The sequence below is a fragment of the Schistocerca serialis genome, chromosome 3, assembly GCF_023864345.2.
Source record: "Schistocerca serialis cubense isolate TAMUIC-IGC-003099 chromosome 3, iqSchSeri2.2, whole genome shotgun sequence".
NCBI lineage: Eukaryota > Metazoa > Arthropoda > Insecta > Orthoptera > Acrididae > Schistocerca > Schistocerca serialis.
In genome coordinates this window covers 393459888-393487794 of record NC_064640.1, presented here as the reverse complement: position 1 = coordinate 393487794, position 27907 = coordinate 393459888, and the positions used below count along the sequence as shown (strand labels likewise).

Genomic DNA, 27907 nt, shown 5'->3' with positions numbered 1-27907 from the left:
GTAGATTGTTTGATCTATCCAATAATAATATATTCTCAAAAATTGATTATTTTTGGTGACAAATCACTAACTGGGTCACATAACAAGAATACTATGAAATACTTGGCTTCGACACTGTTTCAGTGCAGTAATGCAATACGTATAAGTAATACTTTTAACCTTTTTTGTTTCAACAATGCTTGGCTATAATAGCCTAACATTTGTCTTATTTACACATTCAAATGTTTGTGGTATGATTTTTAAATTATGTCCAATTTTTTTAATCATCCTGCAGGACCACCTCATGTATTATCTGTGGAAATATTATCATGTAGTGTTTTGTAAATGTGTACTATATATATTTTTTACTGATATGTTACACGTACATGAAGATCTCCTCGCACTGGATGTGTATAACATAACTGGGTGTATGTGACATAATTTACACAACACAATAAAACACAGTGTATCAAAATTATACCTGACACCTGTTTTTGGGTGCTGATGACAATGACAACACAAAATAATAGAAACAGTAAGTAGAGAATTCAAGGACAACATATTTTGATCAGTATTCTTACATGTTTTCCTCAGCAAACAGAAAAAACATATACACAAATAATAAATAAAAACATCACATACATGTTCAGTCTTCTAGAGTACAGTTACACATAAAGGTATTTTGCACCTAGTAATTGACAAGATCTGGTAAAGACCTAGTAACAACTTATTAAATTTACCTGATATATTTATGGCCAAGAATTTTTAAGGCAGTTTAAAATTTTTCCATGTTCCTTGTATGCGTTTGTGACCCCAAATCCAAAATTACCCATTCTGTATAACTGCAAATAATACTGTAATCCTCACTGCATCGATCTGTCTTGGTTATAACTTCACCAACTCCTTTGCTTCTTGTAGGTGAATTAAATCATTAATTTCCACAACAGGTTTTCCGCCAGCTGCATTGGGGAGAAAATGATTTTTTTTATGAAATTATGATCTATCATATGCAAGAGATGGCTAGAAAACAGGAACTCCTGATGCTCTCTCTGTCATTCATGAAGTATCAATTACCTTTAATGAAACAACAACATATACATATCTACAGGGTTTGCGCTAACATATTTTCAATGAAATTTCTGAATTTCAGACAACTTTACATCAAGCACACAAAAATATTAAAAGAAATCGCTTGTTCATTTCTCAAACATTTTTAATAAATATTTTTATGTAGATATGAACACTCATGATACCTCTTCAAAATATTCTCAAGCATAAACGCCACAATGCAAAATGTAGACTCTCAAAAGTCTATACAAATACACACTTTATATCATTACACTATTCGTGCAATTAAATATCTCACAAATATTAAAAATATGTGCATAATGTACAATACAATTCTATCAATTTAGTATAAGTTCAGCTTTTCCAACAGTTCCCAACAACTAATACTTTGGTTTGAGGGAACATTCAATCATTACACTGCCACATGTGATCTACTACTGTTAACTTGGCCGGCAATTAATTGTGGGATGATCTCCCTCATTACTAGACTCTGAATTTCCACCCCGCATCGCCTGGATACGATAACCCATATTTATAAGCATTACTTCAAATGGATCTGCATTCATTCGTTTTTGGTTTGCAGATGCAGCATCATATAGGTTTAACACCTCTCTATCATTTTTGGAACCATCCTGTAAAAGATGAAATATAAGAAATTTAGCTACAGTATTTTGCTGGAAAAAAAACCATATGTTAGTACGTAACAGCTTCACACTGCAGGACTAGTTATGTCTATTTATCTTTACTTCCCATGCTCGTTGGCTGATCCACCTTAAAAATTTGTAGTTTTGTGGGACTGTGCTTTCAGTGGTCTAAGGTGTGGCAAAAATGCAACTTTTAGATTTTTATGAAATCAAGGAGGCAGATACTTCAAAAAATTATTAGTATTATTACCACTTTAAATTCAGAGCAACTGCCATTTTTCTAAGTAGCAGAATATTAAAAACACATGCATTACGAAAAATACACAGAACTGAATCACTCAAAAATTTGAAACCAGTTTTGTCTGGTCACTTAAGTCTCCCATATATCAGCTAACTGAAACACCACTATTACAATAAAAAATATTCAGAACTCTTGCCACAGAGATTAATTCTCCGTGGAAATTATGAAGACATCACATGTTGAAGACTACCTTCAGGAGATTGCTCCCACACTCAAAATAGCTCAACAAGACATCAATGACACAAAATGCAGTATACTGGCACAAGAGAAATGAGACTGCTCTTGCTAACAAGAAACTATTTGTCATGGAGTATTTGTGTGTGACTATTTGTTGATCTTGGGTTGAGCCTTTCTCTGTGACAAGTTTCATAAAAATTTTCTCAATGGTAGCAGATGAGTAGCTTACAACAGCTGTGTTCTTGCACTCCACCTGAGAGTGAGAGAGAGTTCCTCAACAGCATAATGGAAAACATCATGTAGAAATATTTTGAGCAGTGAAAGGAATTAATGCAGAGATCTGTCAATTTAAATCGGTCTCATTTTGATCACAACTACTACTACCTGGATGTATTTGGTAAGTACACAAATTTACATCATCAGTCTAGTTTATTTTGTGTCAGAACTTCCATATGACATTTTCTGACAAGTACAAGAACACGCCTACAGTAAGCTGCTGGACCACTGATAATGAGTCCTTGATTATGAAGAAATTTGTAACAAAGATTAAAGAAGTCATGTACTAATACACTATGACAAATAGTTCCTTATTAATGTACGCAGTATTGTTCAGTTTGTGCGAAGATAGTAAAATGGCAGTGGGAAGAGGGAAATTGTGCAAAGCCTGAAAGAAGTGCTTGGGGTGGTGGGTGGGGGTGGGAGGGGGGTGGGGGGGGTGGGGGACACCCATGGCCTTCTCAAAAGATGTGCCTCCAAATACAATTACTAGGTGATGGGTGCAACAGTTGAGAGACTGGCACCTCACTGTAATACACAGGCCTCAAATCTCAGACTAACTGTCCTCATATATACACACATTAAGAAAAGTGTTTCATCACCCCATTACACTGTTCAGGTGTGTTGCTATTTTACCTGTTCCTGTACAGATAGGAAGGCCACTCCTGACACTTTTTGTAAAAAAAAAAAAAAAAAAAAAAAAAAGCGTGCGCGTGCACCCACACACACACACACACACACACACACACACACAGTGTTACCATAAGCATTATCTACAAGTAAAATGCCAAATTAAAATTAATTGGAGCATCGCAGTTGAAAGTAAAGCACCTGAAGGGATGTATTAAAGATGTCTGCGGAACACAGGAGTGAACATCCACCACATCAAGAAGGACAATCGATCATCAGGTCAACTTCTTCACATTATGCGCAGAATAATTGTTAACCAGGGAATTTTCTTGACATGGTGCAGTCACAGAATCAGTTCCACATTTGACAGGTGCATGGGATGACTGATATCTACAACTTTAAAGTCAGCGGAACTGCAGGCTGAGTGCTCTAGAACTGAATTCGGCATTCAGAGAGGCTACAGGATGTCACGTATCACATCAAACTATTAGGAGACAAATGCATGATGAGAATCTCCATTCCCAAAGACCATGGCGGGCACACATTGCGCACCACAACTGGGTGATGTTTATGGGGTAAATTATGATGTATTTGTACACTGACAATATGTTTGAAGGCAACCTGGTAGATTGAACACCAGCAATACTGTATATCACATGTGCAACAAGGTGGTAGTGGAGTGATGTTCTAGGATAGCACTAAATGGGGCCACTGTACCATATCTCTCATGTTTAAGGGCGATTCCTCTGCTCTACAGCACAGGAACAAGGTTCTGCAACCAACATTTTGGTGAAAATTTCATCTTGACAGTTGATAACTTGTGTGCTAATCATGGTTGTTTTCATGAACACGACCTGTCAGCATGCAAGAATCAACAGATTGGAGTAGCCTACCTGTTCCCCGAACATGAGATAAACGAACCTGTGTGGGACTGATTGAAACAAATTATTTTTAAGGGTCGACAATGATCATGAACTCTGCATGACTTACACCGAATCACCATTGAAGATAGGGACAATTTGGACATTGTGTAATGGATCTGAATATGATCCAGTGTTTTGTCTCAAGCTGCAAACAGTGTCAAATCCATTTCCCACATCTAAGAGGGGCCAATTGAATGTATCACAATTTATACCAGTTCCATCTCACTGATGGTATGCCACGACAGAGCCAAGCCTATATCTGTGCAGTGGCACATTCTACCATGTTCGTTTCTTCAAAAAGACTGGTTACTTTCGTTGTCCTTGAACAAATAAAAATTTAATATGCCTGTGAGGACTGCATTACTGCAGAGATGTTACATTTTACTCTTTTTTCTTGTTTCCTTCCTTCCTAGTAGAATTTAAACCTTATCAAAACTGGAAGAGATTCTTATAAGGTGATATCAGCATAAGATAATCTTGTGTATAACAAGAGTTCAGTTATTAATGACAGAATGGTATCTTCTTAACCTACACCGAAAGTGACTAAGAAGCTCACAATAAATGAGAACATACACAACTATTCACAATTTACTCCAAGGATTTCAATAAACTCCGAGTGAAGCCAACATTAGATGAACAGCAACAACTTGAAAAGTGGAAGGAGGGTGTTGTTTAGAGCTAACTGTCAAGTCCCATAACATTGTGTAAGGGATCTTAATGTGATCAGGTGCTGTCTCTCAGCTGCAAACTATCTTAGATCCACTTCCCATGGGGCCAACTGAAATATCATAGTTTAAGCCAGTTCCATCTGTCCTCCTTAGTAATCAGCACTCAAACAACGACAATGGTATGTTCACAGTCATACCTCAAAAATACACCTTTGCCCGAGTTATGTCTTATTGATGAGTCTAGACATATTCACTCCTCATTAGTGATCTTGGACCAATCACACACTGTGTTTAGTACATAGCATCTTACTTTGAGATGCATGAAGAACAGTAATGGGTTCCGAGGTCCTAGTGTTCTAAACATCAGAGAGAACAATGCTCACTTTATCAACTTGCTGCTCACAGTTTTCATTTTATTTTTAACATCATTTCATCTAAAAATCAAACACTTTAAGATACTTCTTATTTGAAAGTTCAGGTGTGGAGCTTGGTGGTCTGTCGGAAAGTAGTTGTTCCTAAAATGAGGATCCTGCCTTGTACTCTTCTGGTTGGATACAATGTACCAGGTTTACCCCAGAATTTTGCCGAATACAGAGTGACAGCTTATGAAAATAGCCCACCTTCAAATTCAACAATAAGAAACATATATGTTGCTAGTAAGGCATTGTTTTTCAGAGTTGTTTTCTCAGGACTACAAAAACGAACTATTTCTGTTGGTTGGTTCTTAATACTCCCTGCGAATTCACCATACTTGATAGAAATTTTAGCAGTTTTTTTGTATCCCCAGATGCTAGGAAGAAAAGAGTGTGTCCAAGAAAGCTTGTGTACACCTAATACAACTGGGATGCAGCAAAAAGAACACCTTGATGTTGAGTGTTTCTACAGCTCTGTACTTTCCTCACAACTGGAGTGGGTAAGTCCAGATCTCCACACACTGATGATGTGATGGTCCATTGTTATGTTCCGAGATTGTAGTAAAAGAGCACTTGTGACACTGATGTGCCAATATCTCAGAAGCCTATTTTCTCTACACCAAAATGCATTCAGCAGTGACCACATCCCTTAAACGTTCACTATTTGGCAGCAACAAAGTGCCCAGTGGACCAAGTCCACATTGGTGAATTCTGTAAGTGTGGTGCACATTATTCATATTAATCTTTATCATGTTGGGTGCCTTTTCTGAACTTCTTTATCCTTACAGATGCGTGAGCTAACTGTAAATGTTTTCAATCCAATAGCCTACAAATCTACATATGGAAATGATGATGTCAAATATGTAAAAATCATGAAGACACGATTGAAGAAAAACAGTAAGAAAAATGTATACTAATGTCAAAGACAGAAACAATCTATAGTCAGTGGTAATTTCAATGTAAATTTCCCCTATACTCATTGCAGAAAGAACAAATGTGCAATTAAAACTTACACTATGTAAATAGGATCATTTTCTGGGGAGACTCAACACAAAGCTCTAAGAACAATTTGTGGCCTTAATAGATGGAGTCCTGTAAATCTCATTTTACTGAGCTTGGTGTTCTGAATGTTCCAAGCTTGCTCATTTATGGAACTATCCTGTTCACTAGGGCCTACCTCTTGAAAACAGGGAAACTACTACAAAACAAAAATGTACCCAAGTATTGTACCAGAGGGAAATCAAATATTCATCAAAAATATCACAGAACTGCAGTGTCTCAGACGAGCATAATTAACACTGGTGTAATACTACACAAGATGATACTGGAGGAAATAAAACTTGCTACTTATCCAGAATTTAAAATTGAACAAAAGGGATTTCTAAGAAAGCACTGTTTCTATTCTGTAAAAGAATTCATGAATACGTAACAAAACAAGTTACTTAAAAATTAAATTGTAGGAATATGTACCTAACTTTAATTTGCTATTATTTGTTAAGATTATGTACTGCATCAACTTTTCTTTGGTCTGTCCAATATCAATTGTACAATTTGTGCTGTATGATATAACTGACCCATAAAAAAAAAAAAAAAAAATCAATCAATCAATCAAAATAACTCTTTACTTGTGATGCGAGGTAGGTATAATTTCTTGTAAAACACAATACACTAGTTTAGTTCTCAGGATACATTAACTCTGAACTAGCAATGTATAACATGCATAACAAAGTATCAGCCGGGCACAACTGTTGGCTAAGTATGTGCTCATACAATCAGGTTAAACTTTACCAGCCTACTGTTTTGGTTTTTTCCCCTCTTGTAACATATAAAATATTTTGGCATCATAAACGCTAAAACTAATTCATTCAAACATAGTAAAAACTTCACCATGTTTAACAAAATATGATAGTCTGTGCCATTAAATATTAAGCCACAGCTTACTTTATAACTGAAGCCGCCTTCTGATATTCATCTACCAGTTAGTATTACAGACCACGGTTAGCTTTTAAGTTGAAGTTTCGGTTTCAGATTTCTATCAGAGCTGATAATTTCATTTGCACATAATATTTCAACAACTTACTGCCGCACACATCTTCGGGTATACTAAGCAATGGTCTTACGCCCTCTGACACTCAGATCCCCTCCAAACCCCACGACCCTGATATTACTCTGTGAAATACATATCTCTTCAGTGTTTATAGGTTCTAGTAGATGACAAGATGGGTGAGCTTTTATTGAACTATTGGATCACTGGTGGCTTTGGCTGAAAACTAAATATGTAACAGTCTTTTTGTTGTGACTATCTGCAACTCAACATTTCATCTTTACGAGTTTCAATCCGTTCTTTCTCCAATATACTTGATATTTCGATCTGGAGTTTCCATTGTTTTATTTCACTTGTTTCCATAGCCCACGTGACTGTTTTTGGTTGCCATGCCATTTATTAGTGACTGTTACTACTTCAGCTAGGCTTTACAGTTTCGTAAACAATTCAGTGAGTTATAAACTCTTGCCACACCTGAAATTTTCTGCATTACCATCATCTTCCACAATTCCATCCCATCATATGATAACCTCAAGTCTATGAGAAATCCTCGTAGGAACATTCGTCTAACTCTTGTCATTGGAATGTAATACCAAAAGACTTTGATACCAACCGTGTATTGTGTTTCACATGGTATATGCTTCACACAACTGTCATTGTTAATATGTAGCACGACACTGTGAGGAAGAAAGCAAAATATGACCCTCCGTTGCAACTGTCAACAAAGAACTGAAGCCTTAATATTAAAAGCTGGTCTAAATCCATGAATGTTCAAATATTTCAAGACAGTTCTCAAGACTTAAGGTTAAGAGACGGCTTCGTATCATTCAGCAATGATTATTTCAGAGTAAAGGTAATTTCCATCCACAAGTCCTGACAGGCCCATCAGTACTGACCAACCACCACGTCATTCTCAGCCAATGGTATCACTGGGTGCAGTACGGAGGGACATGGGGTCAGCACACAACTATCCCATCCAATGTCAGTTTTTGTGAGTTACTACTCGGTCAAGTAGCTCCTCAATTGGAATTACAAGATTGAGTGCACCCTGTTCCACTCCTCCAACCAAGGAAAAATCACTAACAGAACCAGTTTTCAAACATGGGTTCTCCACCTGACAGTCAACAGTGCCCGTCACTCACTCATGGAGAATGACATCGTTTCACGGTACTGGAGAATAATTACCAGGTAATTTCTAACCAATTATCAAGTATGGGAAACATGATGATGATGATAGTTAGGTTGGGAGGGGGAGGCCTCAACTGTGCGGTCATCAGTGCCCATATGAAGTCCCAATTTTTTCACAGTCCAATTTTTACACAATCCAATCTAGCCAGGGGCTTCAACTGTGCCGTCATCAGTGCCCATATGAAGTCCCAATTTTTACACACTCCAATCTAGCTACTGTCACGAATGATGATGATGATGATGATGATGATGATGATGATGATGATGATGATGATGAAGAAGAAGAAGAAGAAGAAGAAGAAGAAATGATGAGAACAACACAAACACTCAGTCCCCAGGCAGAGAAAAATCCCCCACCCGGCAGGGAATCGAACGCGGTACCCCATGATCTGGAGGCAGCAATGCTAGCCACTAGATGGGAAACTGATATAATAAATGATTAGGACGAGAAGTTGGCAGTCATGAGTAAATACAACAAATTAACGATGTATACAAAGTGTACAGTTGTACGTAAATCAATAGAAAGAGTGTTAAAATATCTGGTCAACAAGTTGCTGGCACTTTGGGGAGTGTAAAATAGATCCTCTTCACTTGAAACAATGGATATGACTGTGGGGAAGAAAATGATGAAGTGAAGGAAGAATATTTTGTTTTGTAATACATGCATGCAGTCCTGCAGGTGTACTACTTTGCTTCCGCCGTTTGCTGATGGGTGGTGACAACGGTCAATAGTGGTCGAAAGAAACAGATCACAGATGTCAGGCAGTTAGCTAGGATCTTGGTCAATATAACCTCATTCAAACATTAGTTGATTTGTGTATGCATCATAAAGTTGTTCTCGATTGAAAATGTCAGTTTACAAGCCTAATTCTCGTCATTTGTGGGAGCTGTTAGTATTTTGTTTCAGTATGAAGAAAACAGCAGCTGAGTCTCTTCGAATGCTCTCAAAGCTATGGGCATGATTCAGAAAGAAGGAAGTTGGGTCCTGTGTGAGCTGAAACCAAGAGACATTGAACGGTATTTGTGTGTTTGAGAACAGTTGCTTCAGAGGCAAAAATGGAAGGGATTTCTATTTCGCATTGTGACTGGGAACAAAAAATGGGTTCATTATGGTAACCCTAAATGCAAAAAATATGGGGATATCCCAGCCATGCTTCCACATCAACAGCCAAACCAAATATTCGTGGCTCCAAGATCATGCTCTGCATTTGGTGCGACCAGCTCAGCGTCATGTACCACGAGGTTTTAAAACCAAGTGAAACAATCACAGGTGCTCGTTATCAAATGCAATTAATGTGTTTGAGCATAGCACTAAAATACAAATGACCGCAATACAGCAAGAGGCACGACAAAACGATTTTGCAGCATGACAATGCTCGACCCCATGTTGCAAAAGAGATCAAAACATACACGGAAACTTTAAAATGGGAAGTCCTACTCCACCCACCATATTCTCCAGACACTGCTCCCTCTCACTATCACCAGTTTAGATCAATGGCGCATGGCCTGGCTGACCAACATTTCCGATCTCATGAAGAAAGTCACAAATTGGATCGATTCATGGATCACTTCAAAAGATGAACAATTTTTTTGACGCAGGATTCGTGCACTGCCTGAAAGATAGGAGAAATTACTGTCGAGCGATGGAAAATACTTTGAATGATACATGTGTAACCAATTTGTTTCATTAAAGCCTCAAATTTTGGGCAAAAAACGGCGGAAGCAAAGTTGTACACCTTGTATATACAGAGAAAAACGTATTAATATGGTCTTAAAATGGGAAGTCTGTAAAAAAAGAAGCAAGATGCAAATTTAAAAGCTGCAGCTGTGGAGAAAGACAAGCATGCAATGGAATGATTACCAATGATTCAATTTTACCCACAGAAGGTATTCCAAGTGTTTTGGATAAGTACCTATAGAAGGGCAGCTTGACAAATGAGACTGCAATAATAATGAAAGATTGCTAGAGCACAAAAAGCATGATAAAACTGAAAAACACACCTGAAAATCAGTGGGGAAGTAAGGGAAATGAAACATCAGAACATGGACACAACAGGCAAACCACAGGGAATACAAGATACTGAACATGTGTGAAATGATAGAATGTACCCAGTTCAATACAAGAAGAGAAATGAGCATCATTCAAATAGACCATGAATTTCTAGTTATACCTAATTTGTATGTTAATATTACACTGAGGACTGACCGACTGAGAAAATACCGGGAAAAAATAGACTGAGTGGAATATAAAGTGAATTTGATCCATGGTACAGTTGAATTTAATGAAAAAGTTATTAGTAGAGGTGAAACTGTAAAATATGGGTACAATTATGTAGGAATGAGAGCACAAATATTTCTGTGCCTTGTGAAGAAAGAAATAAGTTTAGAGAAGGCAGAGAGAGAGAGAGAGAGAGAGAGAGAGAGAGAGAGAGAGAGAGAGAGAGAGAGAGAGAACAGCAGGTATTGTCGGAAAGTCGATCACGATGTGAAGTTATGGGACACAGATATCTTTATTACAGACCATGTGTAAGAAAAATCCCATGAAGTCATTGTAAAAATGTCTAAAGAAGTAATATAGGTTTGTTTGAAGTTGCAGGTATACTACATTAAGCTAATACTAGATGTATTCAAAACCAAGGAAAAAGTTTCATTGAAGACTAATGTGAATTAAAAGTTATGTAATTGTTCCTTTAAAACACATGTGTTGGGCCACAGCACCTACAGCTTTCGTTTGCACATTAATAACAATAAGGGGCTTAGTTCCGCAGACTGTCATGTTGAAGGAATGAATTACCAATCATTCTGGTTCACTATCACTGGTCACTATGCATTTAAAAAAAACTTATGGAGAACTATCAGTTTTTAATATGTCCCTAGTCCTAACCACACCACCAAATCTGTCTCAATAGCAACGATTGAGCAGTATTGTAGCCATGCCCAAAAGTTGGTTCTCTGTTCTACCCAGTATATTTGGGCAATTTCAGACAGTATTTGAACTGCTTTGTTAAATGATCCCTGGTCTCAGATAAAGAGCTTATCCAAGTGAGACATTATTGATTCAACTGTTGATGCCAGTTAATTAATGATATACCAAACAGAAATATGCATATAATTTTAAGGGCGAAGATAAGTGTTCAAAATGAAACTCGCAATTTTACATGGATTACAGAAAAATGGATCCAATGATAAAATCTGTCTGCTATATTTGTAATAGCTTATTTTATTAAGCAATGTACAATTTGAAGCACAGCTTTATCTTTTGGAGTCAGCTGACTGCTTAAAGAGCTGGCTTTTTTTAAGGAGTTCCTTGCGGGCTGGGGGAGTGGCCATGTACGTAAAAAACAGTATTCCATTTGACTCCGTAAATGTATCACAGCACTGCATTGAACAGATATTTGAATGTTGTGCAGGGGCAGTTGAATTTAGTGAAACTAAACTTCTAATTGTCGTTGTCATTTATAGGTCTCCTAACTCTGCTTCAGAGCATTTCTGCTCAAGCTAGAGAGGGTTCTTGGTTCACTTTATAGGAAGTACCTGAAATTAGTTGTGTGTGGTGACTTCAATATTAATTTTGTATACGACTGTGCAAGAACAAGGATGTTAGCAGACCTCCTAAACTCATATGATCTCATGTAGATTGTGTTTTTCCCAACCAGGGTGCAAGGGAACAGTAGCACAGCCATAGACAATATTTTTATTCATTCCTCACTACTAGATGAGCATTCTGTTAGTTAAAGGGTGAATGGCCTTTCAGACCATGATGCACAAATTTTAACACTAAAAGGCTTTTGTATTCAAACAAATGTCACATATAATGACAAACTATGTAGGAAAGCTAATCCAATGGCAATAGAGAGTTTTTTAAACCTTGTGAAGGAACAAGAGTCACAGGATATTTATAGTGCCAATAACGTAGATGACAAATATAACACGTATCATACAGTACTTAACAATCATGTTCAGAGCATTGCTGGTGAATTAAATAAAAACGTAAGTTTCTACAGGGAATCATAAAACTCTCTTGGAAAATGCGTTTTCGAGATTAATGTCTGAAATAATACTCTGTGATACTGACAAGGTGGAGATTGAGTCAATAATTAAATCACTGAAGACTAAGGACTCTCATGGATATGATGGCATGACTAGCAGAATATTAAAGTACTGTGCTGCACATGTTAGCCCTGTACTTAGCCATATTTGTAATTTTTCCTTTAAGAATGGTCAGTTTCCTGAGTGATTAAAGCATTCAGTAGTGAAGCCACTTTGTAAAAAGGGAGAAAGGGATAATGTAGACAATTTTAGACCTATTTTTATGCCATCAGTGTTTGCTAAAGTTATTGAAAAGGCTGTGTATTTAAGTATAATTGACCATTTTATATCATACAATTGCTATCAAATGTACAGTTCAGCTTTAGAAGTCATTTAACAACTGAAAATGCTATATTCTCTTTTCTCCGTAAGGTACTGGATGGATTAAACAAAATGTTTCGAATGCTAGGCTCATTTTTTGATTTAACTAAGGTGTTTGATTGGGTTGATCACAAAATATTGCTCCAGAAGTTGGACCATTACGGAATATGGAGAGCAGCTCGCAATTGGTTCACTTCTTACTTTAACAACAGACAGCAAAATGTCGATCACAGTGATGAGAATGGCTGTGATGTGGGGCCTGAGTGGAGTACGGTCAAATGGGGGGTGCCCCAGGGATCAGTTTTGGGGCCACTCCTGTTCGTTATATATAAATAATATGCCCTCTAGTATTATGGGGAATTCTAAAATATTTCCGTTTGCTGATGACACTAACATGGTAGTAAAGAATGTTATGTGTAACACTGGCTCTGTTTCAAATAGCATGACATAAGTTCATGGCTTGTAGAAAATAAACTAACCCTAAATCACAGTAAGACTCAGTTTTTACAGTTTTTAACACACAATTGAACAAAACCCACTGTTTTAACTTCACAGAACGGACATACGGTTAGTGAAACTGAACAGTTTGAATTTCTAGGTGTTCAGATAGATAGTAAAATTCTGTCGAAAGCCCACGTTCAGTATCTTGTTCAAATACTTCATGCTGCCATTTTTACTATTCAAACAATATTTGAAGTAAATGATTGTTTGACACAAAAATTAGTCTACTTTGCTTATTTTCATTCACTTATGTCATATGATACATATTTTGGAGTAACACTTCCCATTCTAAATGGATATTTTTGGCTCAGAAACAGGCAGTTTATATAGAGGGCAATGTCAAAATACCCAGACTACCAAGAATTAGCAGCTTTCACTCAGTTAATACTCGGCAGAAATCCAGTTTACATTTGGATCACACTTCCTTAACTTTTGTGCAGAAAGGTGTGCAGTATACTGCTGTATCCATTTTCAATAATCTACCATAAGAATTGAAAAATCTTAGCAGCAATCCACATGCTTTCAAATCAAAACTGGAGAGTTTCCTCATAGGTCACTCCTTCTATTCTGTTGAGGAGTTCCTTGAAAAATTAAGCTGACTTATGTTATATTGTTGACTGTGTTTACTTAAAAACTTATGGCTTGACTTTCTTTCGGTTAATAAACACTTTATTTTATCTGTTATTACTTTTATGTTGTAATTTCATGTACTGACACGTTCCATGACCTTTGAGATTTGCTCCTCAATTTGGTCCTACAGTAAATAAAAAAATAAAAAAAAAATAAAAAAGCTGCACTGTGACATCAATGATATTAATGTGTATCTGCATATGTTGTTTTCTAGCATATGACATCACAGTGAAGTTTCTTCCTCTGGAAAGATGGAGTGAAAGACAAAACAGTTGTAAGAGTGCTCTGATATTAGGAAAACATGTATATTGTGTAAGAAGCTCAGTTAATTTGATAAAAGGCTGGAATGCATCTGTCTTGCTATGTGTTTTGAGTCTGCTTTAGGCGATTTTTTTATTTCATGCTTTAATGTGCTACATATGTAGAGATTATGACAAAAATGATCGTTTTAGAGATCTCAATAGCAGGCTTATTACTGCCCTTCTGTATATGAATGAATGAATGGGGAGTGTGAAAGACAACCTCAGTTTGCAGAAGGCCAGGGTACACACTGAGGCAACTAAAGTCATGGAATACCTCATATTGTGTCAGACCTCCTTTTGCACAGTGTAGTGCAGCAACTCGACGTAGCATGGACTCCACAAGTCATTGGAAGTCCACTGCAAAAATAATGAGCCATGTGAATTGTTCAGCACATTCTTCAAACCAATTATGAATGTTTGTGGCCTGGTGACATGGCAATTGTCATTCATAAAAATTCCTTGTTGTTTGGGAACACGATGTTCATGATTTACTGCAAACGGTCCCCAAGTAGCTGAACTCACCCATTTCCACTCAATCATCAGTTCAGTTGGATCAGTGGGCCCAATCCATTCCATACAAACACAGCCCACACCATTATCGAGCCACCACCAGCTTGCACAGTGCGTTGTTAACAACTTAGGTCCATGCCTTTATGGGGCCTGCACCACACACTAATCCTACCACCAGCTCTTACCAACTGTGATCACGACTTATCTGATCAGGCCACAGATTTCAAGTCATCTAGGGTCCTACCAATATGGTCATGAGTGCAGGAGAGACACTGCAGGCAATGTCATTCTGTTAGCAAAGGCACTCGTGTCAGTCGTTTGTTGCCAAAGCCCACCAACACCAAATTTTGTGACAATGTCCTAATCAATATGTTCGTCGTATGACTCACATTTATTTCTGTGGTTATTTCAAGCAGGTATTGCTTGTATGTTAGTACTGACAACTCTACACAAATGCTGCTGTTCTCAGGCATTTAGTGAAGGCCGTTAATCACTGTGTTGTCTGTGGTGAGAGGTAATGCCTGAAATTTGGTATTCTTGGCTCACTCTTGATGCTGTGGATCTTTGAGTATTGAATTCCCTAACAATCTCCGAAATGAAATGTCCCAGGCATGTAGCTCCAAATAACATTCGGAGTTCAAGCTCTGGTAATTCCCATCGTGCTGCCATAATCATGTCGGAAAGCTTATCACATGTATTACCTGAGCACAAATGACAAATGCACCAAAGCACTGCCCTTTTACGTCTTGTGTACACGATACTACCACCATCTGTTGATGTGAACATCGCTACCCCACAACTTTTGTCACCTCAGTGTATCAGATTCCATGCGAATGTGACATGATAAATATTGGACAAACAATGCATACCAATGAGATCGATGCTGAGGACACCAGAGACACACTCAAATAATGAACCCCAACAAGTTGGTACTCACAGAGCACTGACTGTCAGAGAATCATGTGATGGAATATAAATGTACCAGGATTTTAGTGCTGACTTCCAAATATTGAGACAGTGTCATTACAGATGCTATCGAAATTTTCTATCGGGGATAATTAGCAACAGGAATTGTGGCTATAACCTCAGCAAGGCTTGGAAAGCAGCACTGAGTCTAATTAAGAAGATGCTCAGGAAAAATAACAATCTGGCAACCAAGGTGGACAGAGCAACTACACTGATGCTACCACAGATGCCGACACAAGTGTCTCTGTGATTGCCAACACCCACTCTTGGCCATGGACTGTGGGAGGACTAGGTTGTGATGGAAGGGAATATGAGTTGGTTGTGCACCCTCAGGGGCTCAGTTCGTCAATGCACCTGATGATGGCCACATATCCGAGTGCTGAAATATTGTGCCAATTGGACACTATGGACCGGCAGTACACCCGTGGACTGTTTGCTGAATGTATGTAGTTCGTGAACTTAGCATAGAAGTCTTCCCTTATAAAAAATTAATGTTATGGTGCACATTGCGAAAATACATCGGCAGGCTTTTTTGAGAATGTGTGACAATGTCACCATTTTCGAGGCTGCATGGAGCCATCCCTCCAGGTAAAACTTGTGGGAACAGCCAACTCCTGTAGCCCCCAAAAATGCCAAAATTGCCTGAATCAATACTCTCTTGGGTATAAAATGAGCCTAAAACATACAAAAGCTTAATTTTTAGTAAGTAAAATTATAATTTAAAAATAATAAGTATATGAATGTAAAATATAGAAATATGCATCTCTCTCTCTCTCTCTCTCTCCCTCTCTCTCTCTCTCTCTCTCTCTCTCTCTCTCTCTCTCTCTGTGTGTGTGTGTGTGTGTGTGTGTGTGTGTGTGTGTGTGTGTGTGTGTGTCATCCCGCATGCTCAAGCGCATGTCCTCACATTCTGACAGCTCTTCATGACACAATAGGTAGCCATGAGTTAAAAGGCAATGTCTTGTATGAAGCCAAGCTAAAATTATCTTCCTCCATCTGAGGGACTGTATAGAAGTATGCCATATGGATCGGTCAGTTAATCATTCTTAAGTTTTTCACTTGCTTACAGCCACTCTCTTTCCCACATACCCATGACTGTTCTTTTCACCAGAGAACTCACATAATGCTACTGAATTCTCAACACAAACCTACTTGGCTGCTGTGTCTGCAATATTATTACTGTGAATTCCAAAGTGCCTGCACCCAAAAAAATGACACCTGTTAAATCCACTTCTTCAGAGAAAATAGTGCATAATGTTGGTTTGGACAAGATTCTCTACTAGAAATAGTTGCTGCAAGACACACTGAGTGTCGGACGAGATGAAGAAACTATTCATATGACCACATTTAATCTGCTTGAGAACCATGAAGACTGAATATAACTCAGCATCAATGATGCTGGTAGAAGACTCAATAGGGTGTTGTCTGGGAAATCAACTGAAGAGCCAGTTAGTCCCCATAAAGCCAACTGTGTACATCACTATGTCATTACAGTGCTCATTTAAAACACTAATAATAGTAATTATTATTATTTATTTGCTATTTTCTTTTAGTCTGTCATCTATATAAAATGACAGACCAAATGTTGAACATTATTTGGTAAGAATATAGCACATAATATTTAACATAATTTCACAAGTGTTAGTAAAAACTAAGCATTATGCTGTTTAAGTGAGGAAAACATCTACACAGAATATCTACATAAAAATTAATAATAATACTAAAAAAAATTAAAAAATAAAAAAGTCTACATATTACCATTTGGCCATCTGGCGTACAGATATCCGTTCATCTGGAATACATAAGGCACACACTACTGGTCTATTAGACTATGCAGCATTGGTGATTACAAATTTTGTATTTTATAATTATGGACTACACTACTATACAACACAACACTACACTACACTACACAGCACTACGCTAAGCTACACTACACTACACAAACTACACTACATTAAACTACTATACTTGGTATCAGAAGCAAACTGTATTTCTCATTGTCTGGATGGTTAGCCCCCACTGCTTTGAAATGCAACTCAGGATTCACAGGAACTGCACTGCTGTGCCAGCGAAGTTGTAGAGATTGGGAGATGGTTGTCAGCCTCTCAGGAAATCCTTCCTGGTCCTCCATGAGGCTCATCTTCTGACTGCTTCCAGAAGGTGGGTGTAGGTGGATGTTCTGCCATGGCACGCCTCGTTATCATGATGTATAGCCTCTTGTCTGTCTGTCTCTCGACCATGTAGGCTTGTAGTTCATAAGCTGATAACTTAGCTGTTAGTGAATTCAGTTTATGCCACATTTCCTCATTCCTTATTATAAACAGTTGCATTTTCAAATGTGTTCCTGTCCTAGTCTGTAACGCCTTGTCTAATGGCACATTCCCAGATAAGGTGATCTGTGGTGTCGACTGCTCTACATTTACACTGGTGTCCAAAATTAAAGTAACAAATGGATAGTTTGCAAGGCTGCATTTATTTTGCCACAAAAACAGTATGAACAGGTCATAGTAAAGTAGAAATAATGTAAATAATACAAAACGTAAACAACTGCAACATGCATAACGATACACAAAACTGTCCTTTCTTTTTTCCACCTTAATGGATTTGCACACACACTTCCACAACTGGTTAATGTGGTCAGTATAGGGTATGAGTTCTTCTGGCAACAAAATAGGCCTGATGGCAGGGAATGCTGTAAATGATGTCATCAATCTCACATTGACGCCAAAACACCCATTGTTCCTGCAGAGCTTCTCACAAAGCTTGGAGAGTGGTTGGTGGATGCTGACGTGATGCAACACGTCTCCCAAGTGCATCCCAGGCATGCTCTATGGGATTCAAGTCAGGAGAGCATGCAAGCCATGCCATGTGTGCAATATCTTCCAATTCCAAGAGAACATCAAAAATCCGTGCTCTATGAGACTGATCATTATCATCCATCAATACAAAGTCTGGGGCCACAGCACCTTGCAGCAACCACACATGAGGTCCCAATATCTCGGCATGAAACCTGACAGCAGTTAGACCTTGCTGATTCACCCATACAATTTCATGAACAGGTGTTCGTGTGGTCAACAGATTCCCTGCCCACACCATTAGGGATCCTCCTCGATACTGCTCTCTTTCCACAATGTTTGGGTCCGAAAATTGTGTTCCACATTCCCTCCAGATGCAGATCTATCGAGAATCACTCTCCAGACCAAATCGAGACTCACTGTGAAAAGAACATTAGCCTACCGTTCAACTGTCCAGGAGGCATGTTGATGACTGCATTCTAGATATTCCCTTATGTGAAGATGTGTCAGAGGTACACATACAGCAGATCTCACATACAGCAGATCTCCAACAATTAAGGTCACTCTACTGAAGCCTTCTGTACCCGTTTGCCTTCATACAACATGTCCAGTGGATGCAGTGAGATCAGATGCCAGTTGCCGTGCAATACTACGGCAGTTCCATTGTGCGCTTACAGTCAAATAACTGTTGTCAATTTCTGACGTCACACATGGTTGGCCCTGCTCTGGTATTCAGCATACAGTTTTGGTCTCTCTAAACTGTTGACACATCCAAAAAACAAAAGAATGATTCACATTAAGCTATCAGACCACATCAGTTTGTGACTGCCCTGCTTCCATTCTTTTTATGGCCCTGCACTGCAGAGAATCTGGTAAGCGTCTTCTCTATGCCATACTGAACCGTCTGCGGCTGTGTACACAGCGATTGTGGAAGTGGAACTACCCAACAAACACTACCCCGTTTGACAGAACCCTGATTTTACCATTGGCATAGTTGTCTGTTTACCGGAATGCCATCTTCCGTGCAAAAGATGATCATACAAACATTTGTTGACAGTTTGTATGATTATACTGTAAATTAGCGAAAGGGAAATAGCAGTTTGTTGCTTTAATTTTGGACAACAGTGTACCAATATCTGTGGTGTGGTGTTGTATTTTTAGTAAGTAGCTGGGATACTGACAATGTTCAGACAGGTAGTGTACAGATACCTTGGTCGGAAGGAAGTATGTCATTCTTGTTCTTTCTTGTATGTTAGAAAGGAGCTGGTAGGTTGTCCTCCCTGTTTCTGTCCTGTACCAGATTTCTTGCCATTCTCAATCAATCCATGCCTTTTTTTCCCTTACTCATTACAGTTCTTGTGCCCAGTATCTCCTTTACCTTGTCATGTTCACACTTTTTGAGGCACTATTGTGCACCTCTTTCCTACTGCTAGGTCTAGAGGTAGCAAGCCTAATACCATCAGCAGCACCTCAGTGTTGTTCTACATGTGCCTGCCAGATGCCAGAGAACACTTCTCTGTGCTTACCATACAGCCTGTGCTGTTTTTACCTTTCTGGCTCTATGAGCACAAGCTCCTAACAGCAAGTAAGATTGTGTTGTGGTACTTTTTATTGCACTTTGTGGCAGATGAAAACTTCTTTAGCCAATTGTTGCTACTGTATTTTGGATTTTAGTGCCTCTCTGGCACATGATTTCTATATGTGCATGAAAGTTTTGCTTTATACACTTATTTTCTTTTCATAGGCTGGTAATTTATTCTGACTGTGGGATTTCTCATTCTTGATAATGTTCCTTTTAGTAACATAAACTGTACTGTGCACTGCTATCATTAGTTTGTTTTCTACGCACCAGCTGCTTAGCTGTCAAGAACTACCCACCTGTTTTCCTCTAATAAATTAAACACAAAGTAATATGAGCTTATACATGAAATCTAACGTATTCAACTATATCTACACAGGTAACTTAAAATTTTATCCTGGGTCTCTGTATCAGCCGAGGTGACTGCTTGCTCCAACACTGGGCACTTGTTGTTCCCTGTTACAAGTTGTTTTGGCCACATCCCTAATAGCTTTGTGACTTGTGGGCAGTTCTAGAATAGGCACTCTGCCAGAGTGTGAGCAATGATGATGGACACTGAAGCCTCTTTGACAAATTTCCTTTTAATGGTGTGCTGTAACATTAGCAGCTGCTATACTATAGTGTGTGGTTGCTAACTAGCTTTGGCACAAAGGCTACAAATAGGGCTTGTTCTGAAAGCTCCCCTTGCCAGTCTGATAAATAAAAATTGTGTGAGTGCTGACTAATATAAACATTTTAGGCAAATTTACTTTTGGCTGAATCATGAATGGTACACTCACACTCTAGACAGGACCATGTGAACGCTTTCTAAAATTGCTGTAGACAAGACCTGTCTGTATACCATGCCTTTCCACAGATTCACTTTGAAACATCTAGAGCTTTAAGGGCTCCTATTCTAGTATTCCACAAATATAGCCATGTGAGCCTTTGATCAAATATGAGATGATGATTAAAATGGAAAATGGTGCTGTTAAAATGCAGTTCCAGTTCACTAATATTGTGTAATTGATAATCTCTGGATAAAAGATAGGAGTAGTAGTAGTAGTAGTAAATAATCTAATTATCAGCACAGTGAAGTCTTTACTGGTCTCTTCACCATGCCAGTTATGCTTTTTGTAACCATGGAGAGGAGGGTAAAACTTAAAATGCTGCCTGAATGGCCACCAATTTCCTGTGCAAAACTGTGTGAGAGCACGTCTCCTATTCAATGACTGCTCTGTAAGGAAAGATTTTAATCAAATCGGCAACCTTCCATGGAGGACCTAGTTGTGAAGTTGTCCGAGTATGTTGTGATCCCACACATTAAGAGTCAAAGAGAACAGACTTATTGCTTGTTCAGCCACGAAGGATCCTACAGTCCTCAAGTCATATAATGGGCTTCTTTGCAGTGTGACAAGTGTCCACATGGGCAGTGTGACGTTATCTGGAGCAGCATGGATGATCAGCAGAGTGGTTATTGTTGTGACTTCCCTCGACACAGCAGCAGACAGAGGCATGCCGACAGTGGTGCGCTGAATAATACAGTCTTTACAGAGCAGTTCCAGTTCTGTGTACAGCTTCATGTTGGATATATCCATGTGTGGAGGCTCCGAGGAGACTGAACATTGCCAGATTGGATTTGTCATTGTAATAACAGGCCTAACACCTTCTGCAGTGGTATGTGGTGCCAACGTGTACGTAACATGATCACCTCTGGTTCACTTAAATAGTAATTTGGAGATTAAATATTATATCTAAAATGTTTTAAAGTCCATGGCTGTTGCCTACTTATGTTGTCTCTGTGACATTATCCTTCAATGAGATAATGCTAGATTGTGGGTTGCACATGCTCTCCTGACCTACCTCAATACGGAGGATATTTGACTGTTGTCCTCGCCAGCAAATTCTCCAGATCTCTCACCCATTGAAAATATCTCATCGTGGGTTGCCAAAAGACTGGCACACAACCATTCATCAGTACAACTGATGACCTCTAGCATAGAGTTGAAGCAACACGGAATGACATACTCGTACCTGTCATCCAAGCTCAGTTTTAACGGAGGCCCATCCAGGTTAGAGCCATTGCTGCCGACAGGGGATGCAGCTCTTCATACAAAGTGTTCCACCCTGTATACCCCTATATCACCCAAAATTTTAATCATTCATGCTTCCTACTAAACTGCATACATACAAAATGTAAACTTTTGTTATTTGCTATTTTCCCGTGTATTGCAGTTTTAATGGACAATAGTATAGCTGATAATCCTTCCACAACCATCATGTTATCAGGTGGAATTATTTTTATACCAGGTCTAATAAGTTAATTAAAATCATTTTCTCCTTATCATTAAGAATATTTGATGTTAAATGAATTGAACAGTATATTTACCATCTCATATTTGTTGAATTCATTATGATGGAAAACATTTCTTTCCAGTTTTTTACAAAAAAACAATCTCAACATGCACATTAAATGACCATAAGTAATTGAACTGTCACTGGTGTACCAAAGTTAGTTCCCGCTCCATCATTTCACCCACAAAAGATTTCTTGAGCTACTAGATCAGTCTTTAAAAAATATTTAATTTTAAAAACAGTTTAAGAACGTGGTCTTTCACCAAAGTATACCACTAATCTTAGTACTGGAATAAATAACAATAAAGACAACTTCCACTAAGGGAAAACATCAAACTGCAAAGTTAAGCCCCTTTAGCAACACACAGTTTCATTAGTGAGAAAAATAATTAAATTTTACTGAACAAACCTTTCATAGGTGATAAGTTACCTTCTGTATATATGGTTCTCGGGCAAGATGTCGGATGTCATAGTGAAAACTCCACAATATTTCATCAGCGCAACTGGCCGACATCTTCAGGTGCGACGAACACACTGCTACACAATGACTAGAGCCCCCTATTTATGCCAGTCTTAGGTAGGAAGTGCGCATGCGTGGAAGGCGCCAAATTTGATGGCCAATAGCGACAATATCAACCGATAGTTGGAAGGACAGCAATGACACCTACAAGATGAAGAACCAAAGACTTCGGCACACACGCGGAGGCTACCGCTGCTGCTCTGCACTGCCATCGGCCGCCCCAGCGACCTCTGTCAGAAGCCGCGAGCAAAAATGCGCGTCCACGTAAGACGCGTGACTATCCTCCCGTTGTCAACAGAATATTTATGTTGCTGCGAATCGTCATCCGTCGTATGACCAATAGTACTCCTCTCTGCTCGATGCGACTATAATATGGCCACTGCTGGATCCCAAGCTGTACTGAGCTGAAAGCCCGTGTGTCTGTTTACAAAGATTCATCAAACTACGTATTTCCACTGTTTCCTTACCGTGTCTCTGTTTACAAAGATTCATCGAGCTACGTATTTCCACTGCTTCCTTAATAACACTGTCCCAGTATGAACTCGTCGATGCGAGAATTTTGGTGTGTTGATAACTCATAGAATGGCCTGTACTGAGACAATGCTTGGCCACTGCAGACTTCTCTGGCTACTTCAGACGAGTGTAGTGTCGGTGTTCAGTACATCTCTCTTCTACAGTGTGACAAGTTTGTCTGATGTATGACATGCCGCAGCTAAAAGGAATCTCGTAAATGCCAGGTCTTCTTAGGCCAAGGCTGTCCTTAGATGAGCCCAAGAGAGCTCCGAGTTTTGCCGGCGGACAAAAGACACATTTAACTTTATGTCTCTTCTATAATCTTCCTATTTTTGAAGAGACACCGCCGATGTATGGCAAGATGACCATTCCCCTTTGTTCTTCGCCTTCTTCCAGTTCCTCACGTTGGGTAACCCGCTTCAGGTGTAAGGCATGATGAATTTCCCGTTTGGAATATCCATTTTGTTGGAAAGTGCTACGCAGATGGAGTAGCTCATTAGATGAGCTGTCTGAGTCTGATATGGCTGGTGCTCTGTGAACCAACGTCCTAAGCATGCCACTTCATTGCGAAGGATGGTGACAACTGGTGGCCTGTAGGTATAAGTCCGTGTGTGTTGGTTTATGGTACACTGCATGACCTAATGTGTCATCTTCTTTTCTCCGTACCAACACATCCAGGAATACAAGTTCGCCATTTTTCTCCATATCACCAAAAACACGTAGGTTTCAAATCCAACGACTGGAGTGCTCTCTCCTCGAAGTCTTCGGAGTGCTCTCTCCTCGAAGTCTTCCATAAAAAGATTAACCACAATGGGTTACAAGGGACTACCCATTACGACAGCGCCAGTCTGTTCAAAGTATTGTCCATTGAATAAAAAGTACGCCAAGGCGAGCGCATGTTGGAATAAGTCTAAAAGTTCCCCATCCAGCTTCTCGCTAATGAGCAACAACGATTCCTGCAATGGTACTCGAGTAAAAAGTGAGACTACGTCGAAACTTACAAGTATATCTTCTGGTGCGAGTTGTAAGTTCTTGAGCCGACGAATAAAGTCTTGTGAGTTACTGATATGATGGTCACACTTTCCTACTAAAGGGCTTAGTTGCACTGCCAGATGTTTCGCGAGATTATACGTTGGTGCCCCAATATTACTCACAATAGGCCACTGTCGCACACTATCCTTGTGAATTTTGGGCAATCCATACAGCCTGGGAGGTATGGGCGCCTGTGTACGTAGTCTCACAGCAACCACATCAGAGATCGTGCTGTTCTTGAGGAGCTCCAAAGTTTTTCACTGAATTTTGGCTGTGGGGTCCTTATTTAGCATGCGATATGCGGAGTCGTTCAAAAGCTGGTGCATCTTGCTCAGATACATTGACGTGGAGAGGGTAACAGTCGCATTTCCCTTATACGTCGGTAAAATCACAATATCAGGATCTTCTCATAGGAACCAAACCACTGACCTCTTTGCAGCAGAACAGCACGATCTCCAATGTGGTTGCTAAGAGACTATGTACACAGGAGCCCGTACCTCCCAGGCTATATGGATTGCCCAAAATTCTCAAGGACAATGTGCCACTGCGGCCTATTGTGAGTAATATTGGGGCACCAACGTATAATCTCACGAAACATCTGGCAGCGCAACTGAGCCCTTTAGTAGGAAAGTGTGACCACCATATCTGTAACTCACAAGACTTTATTCGTCAGCTCAAGAACTTACGACTAGCACCATCAGATATACTCGTAAGTTTTGACATAGTCTCACTTTTTACTCAAGTACCATTGCAGGAATCGTTGCTCATTAGCGAGAAGCTGGTTGGGTAACTTTTAGACTTATTCCAACATGTGGTCACCTCGATTTACTTTTTATTCGATGGACAATACTTTGAACAGACTGACGCCATCGTAATCCGTAGTCCCTTGTAACCCATTGCGGCTAATCTTTTTATGGAAGACTTCGAGGAGAGAGCACGCCAGTCATCGGATTTGAAACCTACGTGTTTTTGGCGATATGTGGACAACACCTTTGTTATCTGGCCTCACTGCATCGCTGAACGTATTTCCTGAGCATCTTAACTCACTTCATCCTAACATCAAGTTCACTATGGAGATGGAGAAAAACGGCAAACTTGCATTCCTGGATGTGTTGGTATAGAGAAAAGAAGATGGCATATTAGGTCATGCAGTGTACCGTAAACCAACACACACGGACGTATACTTACAGGCCACCAGTTGTCACCGTCCTTCGCAACGAAGTGGTGTACTTACGACGTTGGTTCACAGAGCACCAGCCATATCAGACTCAGACAGCTCATCTAATGAGCTACTCCATCTGCGTAGCACTTTCCAACAAAATGGATATTCTAAACGGGAGATCCACCGTGCCTTACACCTGAAGCGGGTTACCCAATGTGACGAACTGGAAGAAGGCAAAGAACAAAGGGGAATGGTCATCTTGCCATACATCAGCGGTGTCTCTTCAAAAATAGGAAGATTATTGAAGAGGCATTAAGTTAAATGTGTCTTTCATCCGCCGGCAAAAGCTCACGAGCTCTCTTGGGCTTATCTAAGGACAGCCTTGGCCTAAGAACACCCGGTGTTTACGAGATTCCTTGTAGCTGCGGCATGTCGTACATCGGACAAACTTGTCGCACTGTAGAAGAGAGATGTACTGAACACAGACACTACACTCATCTGAAGCAACCAGAGTAGTCTGCAGTGGCCAAGCATTGTCTCAGTACAGGCCATTCTATTTATTATCAACACATCAAAATTCTCGCATTGACGAGTTCGTACTGGGACAGTGTTATTAAGGAAGCACTGGAAATACGGAGCTCAATGAATCTTGTAAAACACAGACATGGGCTTTCAGCTCTGTACAGCTTGGAATCCAGCAGTGGCCATATTGAAGTCGCATCGAGCAGAGAGGAGTACTATTGGTCATACGACAGATGACGATTCGCCAGCAACATAAATATTCTGTTGACAACGGGAGGATAGTCACATGCCTTTCATGGATGCGCATTTTTGCTTGCGGCTTCTGACAGAGGTCACTGGGGTGACCGACGGCAGCGCAGAGCAGCAGCGGTAGCCTCTGCATGTGTGCCGAGGTCTTTGATTCTTCATCTTGTAGGTGTCGTTGCTGTCCTTCAGCTATCGGTTGATATTGTTACTATTGGCCACCGAATTTGGCGCCTTCCACAGATGCGCACTTCCTGCCTAAGACTGGCATAAATAGGGGGTTCTAGTCATGCCTTAGCAGTGTGTTCGTCGCTCCTTAAGATGTCGGCCAGTTGCGCTGATGAAATATTGTGGAGTTTTCACTATGACATCCAACGTCTCGCCCAAGAACCATATATACAACATGTCCGTTGGGAAAGCCTCAAGCAACACAAGTTACCTTCTCATTAAACAAATTATGCTGCTGTATGTCATGTCACTGATGTTCCTTGCTCTTTTTCCTAACTTTCCTGATCATCTGTCCAACATGAGTCATCCCCACTAAGTGGGCCAATGATCCCCACCTGACCCTCTTCGTTCTGAATATAATTTTGTACAGATGCTCCTTACAGACGAAAAAATAAATTGTGCAAAATTTGATCTCAATGTACAAAAAATTCAATATTCAATAGGGAGCTGCAAAATACCATACAAGCTTTACTACAGTTTTTGTTGTATTTAGGATGAATTAAAATTGCAACTAGTAGAAATCCAAAGCAGATATTTGGATCACATGTACATTATTTGTGCTCAACATGATGTTAACTGCCATTCAGCTTTTTCGTGCTACATAAGATCAGAGCTGGGGTGGAGTCAATGTAACTTTCCACACATACATGCCACTGAAGGGTATGTAAATGATTAGAATTGCAATTCTCTGTGACACATAGAATGAAAACCAGAGTGCATCAGCGTTGTTGGTTTTTAGTGCTGTTATTAGGCCTGATACATTACATAAGTAGCGCAAACAGTGTCAGATGTTGAGTGCCTACTGTGAAGGACACAAAGACATCACATGTTCATGTGAGACAACGTTATCGGCACCTGACAAGAGTCTGAAAGGGGCCTCCTTGTGGGTCTCAGTTTGGCTGGGTCAAATCGTGGTCAAACCGTGCACTATCCTGATTTGTGGGAAATTAGGATTTAACATTGGACTGCACAGGAACATGAGGGCAGTACTTCTCTTCATCAGGATTCTGGTCCACTACATCTGCCACAACAAGCAAGGATTTGTGTATTGTGTACCAACTGTATTGTAATCCTTTCATGTCTATGCCTGCCATTCAACAACAAATAATAGACTCCACCATTCTGTGTCATACTGCACCACTGGTTGGAGACTAGCGGCAGCCTGACTGGAGAATTAATGTCCCATGCATAGGCTGTCATTAACACCACAACAAAAACAGCTGCATTTGTTGTATTTTCACAACTGGGAAGCATTGACAGCTAACAAGTCACGTTGCACTATGTTCAGCAATGAATCACGGTTCCACGGATGACTATCATCGACAAGTATGGCAGTGACCTAGGGA

The 27907-nt window shown here is 39.5% G+C and overlaps 1 protein-coding gene across 3 annotated transcripts in view; it reads right to left on the bottom strand.

Annotated features, from left to right (window-relative positions):
- Nucleotides 1-519: 519 nt before the first annotated feature.
- LOC126470246 (WD and tetratricopeptide repeats protein 1-like) overlaps nucleotides 520-27907 on the bottom strand; it is a 198250-nt gene continuing 170862 nt past the window's right edge. Inside the window, exons 15-16 of one of the 3 annotated variants that reach the window (XM_050097957.1) lie at nucleotides 22021-22123; nucleotides 1546-1679 (exon numbers count right to left, since the gene is read on the bottom strand). In XM_050097957.1, coding sequence (XP_049953914.1) covers nucleotides 22040-22123 — 84 coding nt within the window. In that variant the 3' untranslated portion in view covers nucleotides 1546-1679; nucleotides 22021-22039. The other 2 variants (XM_050097958.1, XM_050097956.1) reach the window with 2 other exon arrangements.